The 9,688-nt window shown below is 51.5% G+C and overlaps 1 protein-coding gene across 2 annotated transcripts; it reads left to right on the plus strand.

Moving 5' to 3' along the window:
- Window positions 1-321: 321 nt before the first annotated feature.
- Ecm1 (extracellular matrix protein 1) lies at window positions 322-5,958 on the plus strand. Of its 2 annotated transcripts, XM_003478885.5 has the most exons (11): window positions 322-524; window positions 1,709-1,771; window positions 2,177-2,284; window positions 2,503-2,583; window positions 2,675-2,755; window positions 3,057-3,110; window positions 3,421-3,743; window positions 3,946-4,320; window positions 4,789-5,009; window positions 5,153-5,240; window positions 5,643-5,958. In XM_003478885.5, exons 1-11 carry the CDS (start codon window positions 455-457, stop codon window positions 5,865-5,867), a joined length of 1,689 nt encoding a protein of 562 aa, XP_003478933.1. In that variant the 5' UTR covers window positions 322-454; the 3' UTR covers window positions 5,868-5,958. The 2 variants fall into 2 exon arrangements, with proteins under 2 accessions (XP_003478933.1, XP_012998407.1); XM_013142953.3 differs by lacking the exon at window positions 3,946-4,320.
- Window positions 5,959-9,688: the final 3,730 nt, after the last annotated feature.

Here is a 9,688-nt window from a genome sequence, read left to right on the forward strand (position 1 = left end):
CTGCTGCTGAGACAATGGTCCTGTTAGCTACTCTTAACTCCTTAGTACCCTGTTCCCCAAACCAGTTCAGTAAGTTGTCAAATCCTTTTTCCACAGAAGGCAACTGGCAAAGCGAGGTGCAAATTTAGTAGCTCAAAGGTCTCTTGCCCCATGATTCTGAGTCAGTTTCTCCTAGAAACATCCAGATGCTCCCTTCCTCTTGCCTCCTTTCTTCTCAATACTCGGAGGAGGCCTCCTTGTGAGTTGGGGAGGAGTGGCTGCTAGAGGAGGAGCAGCTAGCACTGAGTCACCGCAGGAAGCTGAAGAGGGTGGATAACACCAGTCTGCATATAAAAGGGAGCTGGCCCAGGAGCTCACAGCAGCAATAGCAAGCAACCAGAGGAGCTGGCTTCCAGGAGCCCAGTGCCTCAAACCCAGGTCTGCCCAGACAAGCCAGCTTTTGGGTGGCCCCAGAATGAGGGTCCTGTCCAGAGCAGCTGTGATCTTGGCCTGTGTGGCAGTGATTTCTGCAGCTTCTGAGAAAGGTGAGTAGGGGTGGGGTCAGCACTTGGAAGGAGCCTGGCTCCTCACTGGCATGTTGATCTGGCTTCCCCTTTTCTGAGTTGGCCCAAGAGGGGCTGGGGCACTGAGGAGGAAGATGGGATGGGAGGAGGAAGAGAAGTTCCTAGAGATTGCTGCCAAGAAACTCAGAACTGGACTCAAATAGACGGCTGAGCAGGAGGTGAACACAAAATAAAGGACCTTTGCCTAAGGAAGATGTAGGTGAGAGGGCTGTGGGGCGGGTGAGGGAGGGTTAGGGTTAGGTGAGGGAGGGAAGTGTTTCCCCTTCCCTGCTCAAAACCGGTTTCCTGAGTAGTACATGAAAATAGGCCAGCAGTCAAGGCTGAGGCAGGAGACTTGCCACAAGTTTGAGACCAGCCTGGACTATAATAGTTCAAAGACAAAATGAACCATATAGTAACACCTTGTCTCAAAAATCTAAAAAAAATCAGCTTGCTGAGCCAGGGATGCTTGATTACTGAGTCATTGGTTACACTTCATCCTCTATGGTTCAGGTACATACTCTGTATGCCTTGTTGCCTGAACAAAAACTAGAAAGAGATTTGAGAGAGTATCACATCTTGGTAAAGCCCTACTTTATCACCTCTCCTAATTCCTAGTCTTTTGTGCTTGCAGATCAGCTCCCAGTGATTCCTTTTGTCTGTGCTTGGCCAAGTGTCGTCCCCCCCCCCCCCCAGTTCCTGAATTGAGAACTAGGCTTAGGAGGAGCTAAAACCAGTTTAAGGGACACACTTAAATTTTTGGTTGGAAATCTTATCAAAAGACTGAAAGATACTAAAGGGCCTGGGGTAGGGCAAGGGGTGGAGGACATGGGCAGGTGAGGCCCTGGACAGCTAGGTCAGCCTTTTCAGAAAGCTAAAAAGCATCACAGAGTAGCTGATGAGAGGATACCACAGACCTACAGAGAGCTGCTGGTGGGAAATTAGCTTCTGTCCTTCACCGCATGTCATTTCTCTTTAGGTCTGGGCCCTGGACCAGGATTTCTCAGAACCCAGTCACAACTAGGGGACACAGGGCAGGCACAGTCTAGGAATGGTTCCCTTGTCCTGGTTGGTTTCCTATACTCAGCCCCCACAGCTCACCATCTTTGCTCAGGGCCAGGAGAGGCTCCCGCAAAACTATGCCTGACTTGTCCTTTTTCTCCCAGGCTTTACGCCTGTAAGACAGAGAGAACCGCGACCATTGCATCCCATTCAGCGCTTTGAAGAAGGTAAGAGCCAGGCACTGTGGGACATTTCTGTAATCTTGGCTACTCTGGAGGCTGAGGCAGTCCAATCAGAATTTTGAGGCCAGGAGGCTGGGGATTTAGCTCAGTGGCCTAAGAGCCTACCTGGCAAGTGCAAGGTCAGGAGTTCAATCCCCGGTACCAAAAAAAAAAAAAAACCAGCTCATTAAAATTTTGAGGCCAGCCTGAGCATCTAGCTAGACCTTGTCTCGAAATAAAAAGGTGAAGAATCTGGGGATGTAGCTCAATGGTAGAGCATTTGCCCAACATGTGAGGACCTGAGTTCCATCCTCAGTAACACCTAAAAGAGAGGGAAGATGAGAGTTTGGAGGAGCAAAATGGGACTGGGAGTCCAGGAAGAGCTGCAGGTTGTCTCTCCTCTGTCTCTAGTCGGCTATGCAGAACCCCCATCCCCGCCTGTAAGCCGGAGCCGAGGCCTCCCCGCAGGTCCTCATGACTCTTCTCAACGTGACCCTTCCTTTGAGGGACAGATGGAAGGTAAGGCCTCAGCTACTTCTCCAGCTGTTTGGCAAAGTCAAGCAGCCCCGCCTGGCCAGCGGCCAGAAAGGCTATAGCTCCTGCGCGGTGGCAGTTTCCTCCCTTCACAAGCTGTTGAAAAGAAAGGTGAACACATGCTCATTCCCTACTTCTTCCTTCACCAGCTCTCTGAGCCTGGTGGGATCCGCAGCCTTTGTGTTCTCACTCCTGTCTTGCAGTGAACTTTCCCTATGTCTCTCAGGAAGAGATCCCTCTCCAGAAGGAGGTACCCCCTCTCCAGCACCCCAATGCAAAGAGAGGTGAGCCAGCACTTATTCTCAGCCTCTAGCCCTGTGAGCTGGCTGGTGCAGTCTCATCTGCACCCCTTGTGTCCTCACCCCTGTCTTCCAGTGGACACTCCTGGCCCTCAGGAAGAGATTCCTCTCCAACAAGAGGTGACCCCTCTCCGGCACCCTACTGGACAGAAACAAAGTAAGCAACTCCCACTCTGCTCTAGACCACTTCACCCCAGGTCTTACTCCATAGGCAGGCAAGCCAGTGGTCCTGTTGCATACCAGCCCTCACCTCAGAGGAGTTACTCATGTCTCCAAGCCTTAATTTCTTCATCTGTAAAACTGAAAACATAGTATCTATTTAACAGTTATGTGATTAAATGATGTGACAATAGTTATTTTCACTTGCTTCTCTACTGAGTTCTTCTTTATGAAGGCGACTAGCCCAGTGCCTGTTGCCCACACCAGTATAATTTTCACTTATGCTTCTCCTACTTCAGTGGGCTCCCCTGTCACACACCAGAAGGAGATATTCCCATCCGGACAGACAGAGGGTGAGTGACAGCATGGGTCTCCCCAACCCCTGCCAGAATGCCTGGGCCCTGGGGAGAGGAGCTGGGCAGGGTCCTGGAAGCAGCAGGGTCTTGGAAGGAAGGGGCAGCTCCAAGTGACCCTTTTTATGCTTTTATTCTCTTTCCCTTTCTAGTCAGTTATCCCAAAAGTAAGAACCCAGATTAACCCCCTGCTCGTTCTCCCAGTGTCATCCCAGCCTTCCTTCCTCATCCCACTTCTTTCACTGCTCCCCGCCTGTCCAGCCTATGTTGAACCCTCCACATCCACACCTCACTGTTTTCCCCCTTGCAGAAAAGTCTGGTCCCCTCACTGGTCAGGGTCCTTCGGATCCTCAGTCCTGGAACCCAGCCCAGCACTGCCAACGAGGCCGATTCCGAGGGGGTTGGGGCCACCGCCTGGAAGGCTTCCCCCCCGGGCGGCCTTCTGCAGACAATCTGAACCAAATCTGCCTCCCGGACCGGCAACCCGTGTTGTACGGCCCGTGGAACCTGCCCCAGACTGGCTACTCCCACCTCAGCCGCCAGGGCGAGACCCTCAACTTGTTGGAGACTGGCTATTCCCGCTGCTGCCGCTGCCAGAGCACCACACACCGCCTGGAGTGTGCAAAACTTGTGGTAAGGGCTGGGATTCTGCTGCTTGGGGTGGAGGACCCTCAGAGCCCATGTGCTGGCCCATGTGATTCCAGTGTGTCAGGAGGGCAGAGGACAACTGCTGCTACTCTTCTTACCCAGCTGCTGGGGATTCCTTCTTGGACCTTGGAGGAAGGCAGGGATGTGGGCAGGGGGCTTCTGGGCTGATCCACCCCTGTCGCTCTAGTGGGAGAACTCAATGACCCAGTTCTGTGAGGCTGAGTTCTCGGTCAAGACACGACCATACTCGTGCTGCAAGCAGCAGGGAGAGGCCCGGTTCACTTGCTTCCAGGAGGGAGCTCTTCGACCACACTACCAGCTCCAGGCCTACCCCAGTCACCAGCCTGGTATTTCTGTGGGCCTGGAGGTACCTTTTCCTCCTGGGCTGCCCACCCTGGACAATGTCAACAACATCTGCCACCTGAAACGCTTGCGTTACATGCCACGCAACCTCCCAGCTACTGACACCATCGAAAGGCAGCTGCAGGTTCTGATGCAGCTGGAGGTTGAGTTTCAGCGCTGCTGCCGCCAGGGGAATGACCACACCTGTGCGCGGAAGGCTGTAAGTGGGCATTCCAGCCTGCCCGTCTCTGACCTCTGAGTCCGCTGACCCATCCATCCATGTGCCTCCCTGCAGTGAGCACGTCCACATTCGTCTGCTTGTGACTGTTCACCCATATGTCTGTCCGTCCGTGTGTCTGTCATGAGCCTGTTCATCTGAGCCTTCGTGCACAGTCCTGGCTTCATCCACCCATGAGTCCAGGACCACCATACACCAGGCTGCAACCTGTCCACCCAGTTCTGCCTCACCTGTCCCTCTCCACCAGCTGTTCTAGCATGTATCCATGGTTACCTCAAAAGGCAGTCTGTCTGTGCTTCCCAAGCTGGCACATCCACAGCTGCCTCGTTCTTCACTTTCCCTCTGGCCTGAGGCTGGAGTGCCTTGTCTCAGAGCTGGGCTGCTGAGGGAAGTAGATGGTGAGAGAAAGGGCCAAGTGCATAGGCTTCTGACTTCCCTCTCTTGCCACAGTGGGAGGATGCCCTGGACCGATACTGTGACCAGGAGCAGGCAGTAAAAACCCACCACCACATGTGTTGCCACTACCCACCCAGTCCCATCCGTGATGAATGCTTTGCCCAGCGGGCTCCCTATCCCAACTATGATCGGGACATCTTGACCCTTGACCTCAGCCGAGTCACCCCCAACCTCATGGGCCATCTCTGTGGAAATGGAAGAATTATCACCAAGTAGTAAGTCTTGCCTGGTTCTTCCCTAATATTTTTCCCTTCCACTCCTTTTGGGATGTCCTTAGAGAGCAAACTATGGTCCCCAAGCATTTGATACCAGGAGATATTCAAAGACCCTCACCCCTTCCTTTTTTATAACAACATAGTCAACACATTCCCGGACTGATCCGGAACATGACTGCCCGCTGCTGTGAGCTGCCATTTCCAGAGCAGGCCTGCTGTGCTGAGGAGGAGGTGAGCTGTGTGGAAGGGAGCCCAGTCCACAGAGGAATGCAGGGGAACGAGGGAAAGGGCTAGGGTTGCAGGCTGTTCTTATCTGTCATACCTCCAGGCAGCGCTGGCCAGAAGGATCTATTTCCTTGGTTCCTGGCCTGGCCTGCTCCCCACCCCTAAGTTCCAAATATGCCTTCTCTGGGTGTCAAGCTTCTGGCATTTCTTGTGACTGACAGATGTGCAGCCACATCTGTCAGTCACAAGGAATCCAGCTATGAAGGCAGCCCTGTATACACTCTCAAGGTCCCAGGAAAGGATCCAATGGGAGAACAGGAGCAGCTGATGCGAGGAGGACAGTAAGCCAGGTATCAATGCCTGACTTCTGGATGCCCCCAACATGTCTATTTTACTCTTCTCCATCAGAAATTAGCTTTCATTGAGGATCTCTGTGGTCCTCGACGGAACTTCTGGAGAGATTCTGCCTCGTGCTGTGACCGGAAGCCTGAGGATGAACAGACCAAGTGCTTCAACCTCAATTATCTGAGGAGCGTGGCTCTAGTGACTGGAGACACTGGGGATGCCAGGGGGGAGCAGGTTCCAACTAGGGGAACAAATGTCAGCCCTGCCCCTGAGTCCAAGGAAGAATGAGTCACTGCAGAGCCTTGGAGGATCAGACCGGGGAGCCCCACCCCACCCTCTTTGAGTACTGATTATAGTAAACACCTCCTGGGACCTGCCATTCTCATTGTCTGTCACACACAAACACACCCTTCTAAGATGTGTGAATTTCCCTCAGCCCAGCCATTCCCCTAACTAAACGGTCATTTTGCTACTGGCCATCAGGACCCTGTTTACATACATAAAAAGGAGTGCCACCTCGTTATCTGTCAGGATTCATAGTGAAGACAGGTATCATTTGTATCCTTGATGAGCCCTAAAAATGCTATAGCTCAGTATGGTATTTTATTTCCTTTGCAGTCAGGATCATATCTAGGGCCAAATGAATGCTAGGCACACACACTATCACTGAGCTAAATCCCTGGCCCAGCTTCCATTTTATTTTATGTTTCTGAGACAGGTTCTCACATGGTAGTTTAGGTAGGCCTCCAGCTCAAGCTGATCCTCCTGGCTCAGCCTCTAAAGCACTGGGTTATAAGCCAGTAAAAGCCCTCCTTTCACAATCTGCTTTCATCCTTGAAGTTCATGCATTGAACCATGAAGCATCCATTTCTTGACCCCCTCTCTGTGCCTCTGTGCATACTGTGCAAGACTTAGGGTTCCATGTCTTAAACACACATGGCCCTCCCTGAAGTTAGTCATGGTCTGAGCTGTGACAAGTGTTGTGATTGTGCGGTGGCACAGGGTGGCCCAGATGCTGGTATCCCTGATCAAGACAGCCCCCACCCCCGCAGGGATGCACTAAGTGAGGCTTGCTGGCAGCAAGGCCAGAGCAGCTCAGAGAGCTGGAGAAGGAGAGCGATGGCCGCAGTCCTTTCCTCAAGTGGGGCTGGGGCTAAAGGGACATGGTGGTTTCAAGCCGAGGATACGCCTCGGTTTGCTACTCAGAGCGTCTCTTGGCAGTCAGCCCTCACCCGTGGGCACCTCCCTCACCATGACCAGAGACGGAATGAAGCCAGAGGGCAGGTAGGGACACGGACGCTTAAACCCTGCGAATGAAGCCGCCCCGGAGACCTGGAGCCCCAAAAGGCTCGGAGTAAAGATGGCCGAGAGGGCGGGCCCCCTGGCTCTCCTGTTAGAACGGACTTCCCGGCCCCAGTTCGAGGGAAGAGGGTGAACCCAGCCAAGCCGCAGCACTTCCCAGACGCACACCGCCGCTACCTCCCCATCTGCCGCAGCCTCCTATTATTTTCTGGCCCAAATGCCTGTTGCCAAGTAGCTCATTAGCTTAGCCTCGCCGTGTGTCCTCCCCGCCTGTCCGTCAACGCGAGGACCAATGAGCAGGCAAGAGCAGCGCCAGGCTCCGCCCCTGAGCCGTGAGCTGCTGGCCTTGCGAGGGGCTGCCGCGAACGCCCCAGCTGATTTCTCCGATGCTCATGGCTGGACCAGGCGGCTTCACCCTGGCTTGCAGGTTCCAGGCTGGGTTCGAGCCACACGGGGAGCTGGGGATGGAGCCCACGGTTGGGACCGCATCCTGGGCCGGAGCTCCCGCTGACTGGAGCGTCTGCTTTTGAAGGGCGCTGATTGTGGCCCGGCGCTGGGAGATGCTTGAGGGCCCCTCGGCCGCCAAGACTGAGAGGGAGGGAGAGTCAAGCCAATGCCCCGCTCTTCCCACTGGGCTGGTTACGTCTGTCGAGGCAAGGTGGAGCCTAGCAGCGGTGGTGAGCTTTATAGAGTACAGGGCGAGCTGGGCGTGGCGGCACACCTGTGATCCCAGCACGCTGGAGGCTGAGGCAGGACGATGGCTGAAGTCAGGGAGGCAAGCCCGAGCTGCTTTAGCGAGACTCTGTGTGAGAAAACCAAAACAGATAAAAAGTAAAAGAGCTGGTCGCGTGGTTCGGGGTGAACGACTTGGGTCTAGGTTTAATCCCTAGTTCTAAATAAATAAATGACAGCACCTATCTGCTAGCGGAAATGTCTAGGGTGACTCACGAGTTTTGAAACTTGGGTAACAGTTATGTCTCCCCAGATTCTTACGGTGACATCCAAACCCCATTGTGTTATTAGGAGTGCTATTTATAAAAGTGACCCCAAAAATGTGCATGGTAGGGCATTCCTGCAATCCCAGTTGGTTGGCTGAGGCAGGAGGATCACAAATTCCAGGCCAGCCTGGGCAAGACAGTGAGAACATAGATATGAAATACAAATGTAAGAAAGAGCAGGATGTGTAGCTCAAGGGTAGAGAGCATCAGCTTATCAGATCAGAGGCCCTGGGTTCAATCCCTAGCAAACACCCAAGACTGTTCTACCCTTAAAATGAATTGATGAAATGATTACTTCAGCTTAGAGCTAATTCAAGTTTGATCATTTCTTCTTTAAGTATTTGATAGAAGTGAGAGAGGAGACTGCTTCAGAGTGAAATTGAACAGATATGGGTTAACTGAAGCCAAGCTCCTGGGGAAACTGCAGCTAAGCTTCCTTAAGAGACTGCCAGCTATGACCCTGGCCAAGTATGGGCATGTTTGTGAGATGAATGTCAGTGGACCACAGCAGAGGTGGAAAGCCCTGTCTAAACTCTCTGCCCTTTGTCCCTAAAACTCCATGTCTTGCTGGTTCTGTCAAGGATCCCATAGTCTCCTGCTTCAGAAGTTGCTCATGAAATTGTACAGGCCTGGAATGTGCTTTAATATATTTAACTAGAATACTGTGTTGGGTTGTTTTGTTTGAGATAGGATCTCACCATGAAATTCAGGGTGACCTTAAACTGATTGTGGAGCTCAGGCTGACCTGGAACTTGCAGACACCCTCCTGCCTCAGCCTCCTCTGGGGCTACAGACATGTATGACCACATGGTCCTCTTGGTTTCTTTTTAGGATCTGTAGTGGCATATCTTTTATTCCCAGTAGAATTCTCCTTGTCATCTCACAAAAGGTTTTTAAGTTTCATTTCTTCTCAGAGTACTCTTTTTTTCATTTTTATTTTACTGTTTTTAATATTATTGTCTTTATTCTAATTCCATCTTTCCATCCTGTTTAATTTGTCATTTTTTTTTTCTTGTTTTGTTTTTACAATGCTGAAGATTCAGCCAGGGCATTAAATATGCTAGGCAGGTGCTCTGCCACTGTTATATTGTCTCCCCCCCCCCCTACATTTTGCTTCTCTTTCTTTTTGTTTTTTGTTTTTTGCTTTGTTAGTTTGCTTGGGTTTGGGGGTGTTTTTGGTTTCGATTTTTGGTAGTATGGACATCGAACCCAGGGTCTTTGGACATTGAACCCAGGATCTTTACAATGAGCTGCATCTCTAGCCCTTTTGCTATTTTTTTATTTTGAGACAGAGTCTTCCCAAAGTGCTAAATTGTCCAGGCCAGTCTTTTTTTTTTTTTTTTTTTAAGACTAGTCAAGTGCAGTAGTGAGAAGGGGGGAAAGAGTAGAACAAGGAGTTCAATCTGTACTGACTGTGAACAATCAATTGACTTAACTCACTACCTTCGGACCAGCCGTCCAGGCCAGTCTTGAATTTACTATTTTTTTGCCTCAGCCTGCCAGAATGCTGTTGTTACAAAACTTGTGCTACCACCCCTAGTTGTGTGTGTGTGTGTGTGTGTGTGTGTGTGTGTGTGTGTATTGAGATAGGGCTTTGAGTATAGCCAAGACCTTGCAAGTGCTGAGATTACAGGTGCGAATCACTCAACCACATGCTCAGCCACTTTTGTGTTTGTGTGTGCTGGGGATCCAATCCATGACCTCATGCTTTGCCAGGCAGGTGCTTATGCCACTGAGCTAAATCCCCAGAAATCTCAACCACTTTCTTTTAAAAAAGAATAATAAACTGAAAGAGTAGTAAGGATCTAA

This window comes from Cavia porcellus, unplaced genomic scaffold (assembly GCF_034190915.1).
Source record: "Cavia porcellus strain 051 isolate PalLab524CR breed Dunkin Hartley unplaced genomic scaffold, mCavPor4.1 scaffold_1, whole genome shotgun sequence".
NCBI classification, from domain to species: Eukaryota; Metazoa; Chordata; class Mammalia; order Rodentia; family Caviidae; genus Cavia; species Cavia porcellus.

Bases quoted from the DNA above. Each gene is read 5' to 3' on its own strand.
- Ecm1 (XM_003478885.5), top strand. From the start codon at position 455: ATGAGGGTCCTGTCCAGAGCAGCTGTGATCTTGGCCTGTGTGGCAGTG. The intron at 2,285-2,502 runs GTAAGGCCTCAG...CCTGTCTTGCAG, and splicing joins CTTTGAGGGACAGATGGAAG to TGAACTTTCCCTATGTCTCT. The intron at 2,584-2,674 runs GTGAGCCAGCAC...CCTGTCTTCCAG, and splicing joins GCACCCCAATGCAAAGAGAG to TGGACACTCCTGGCCCTCAG.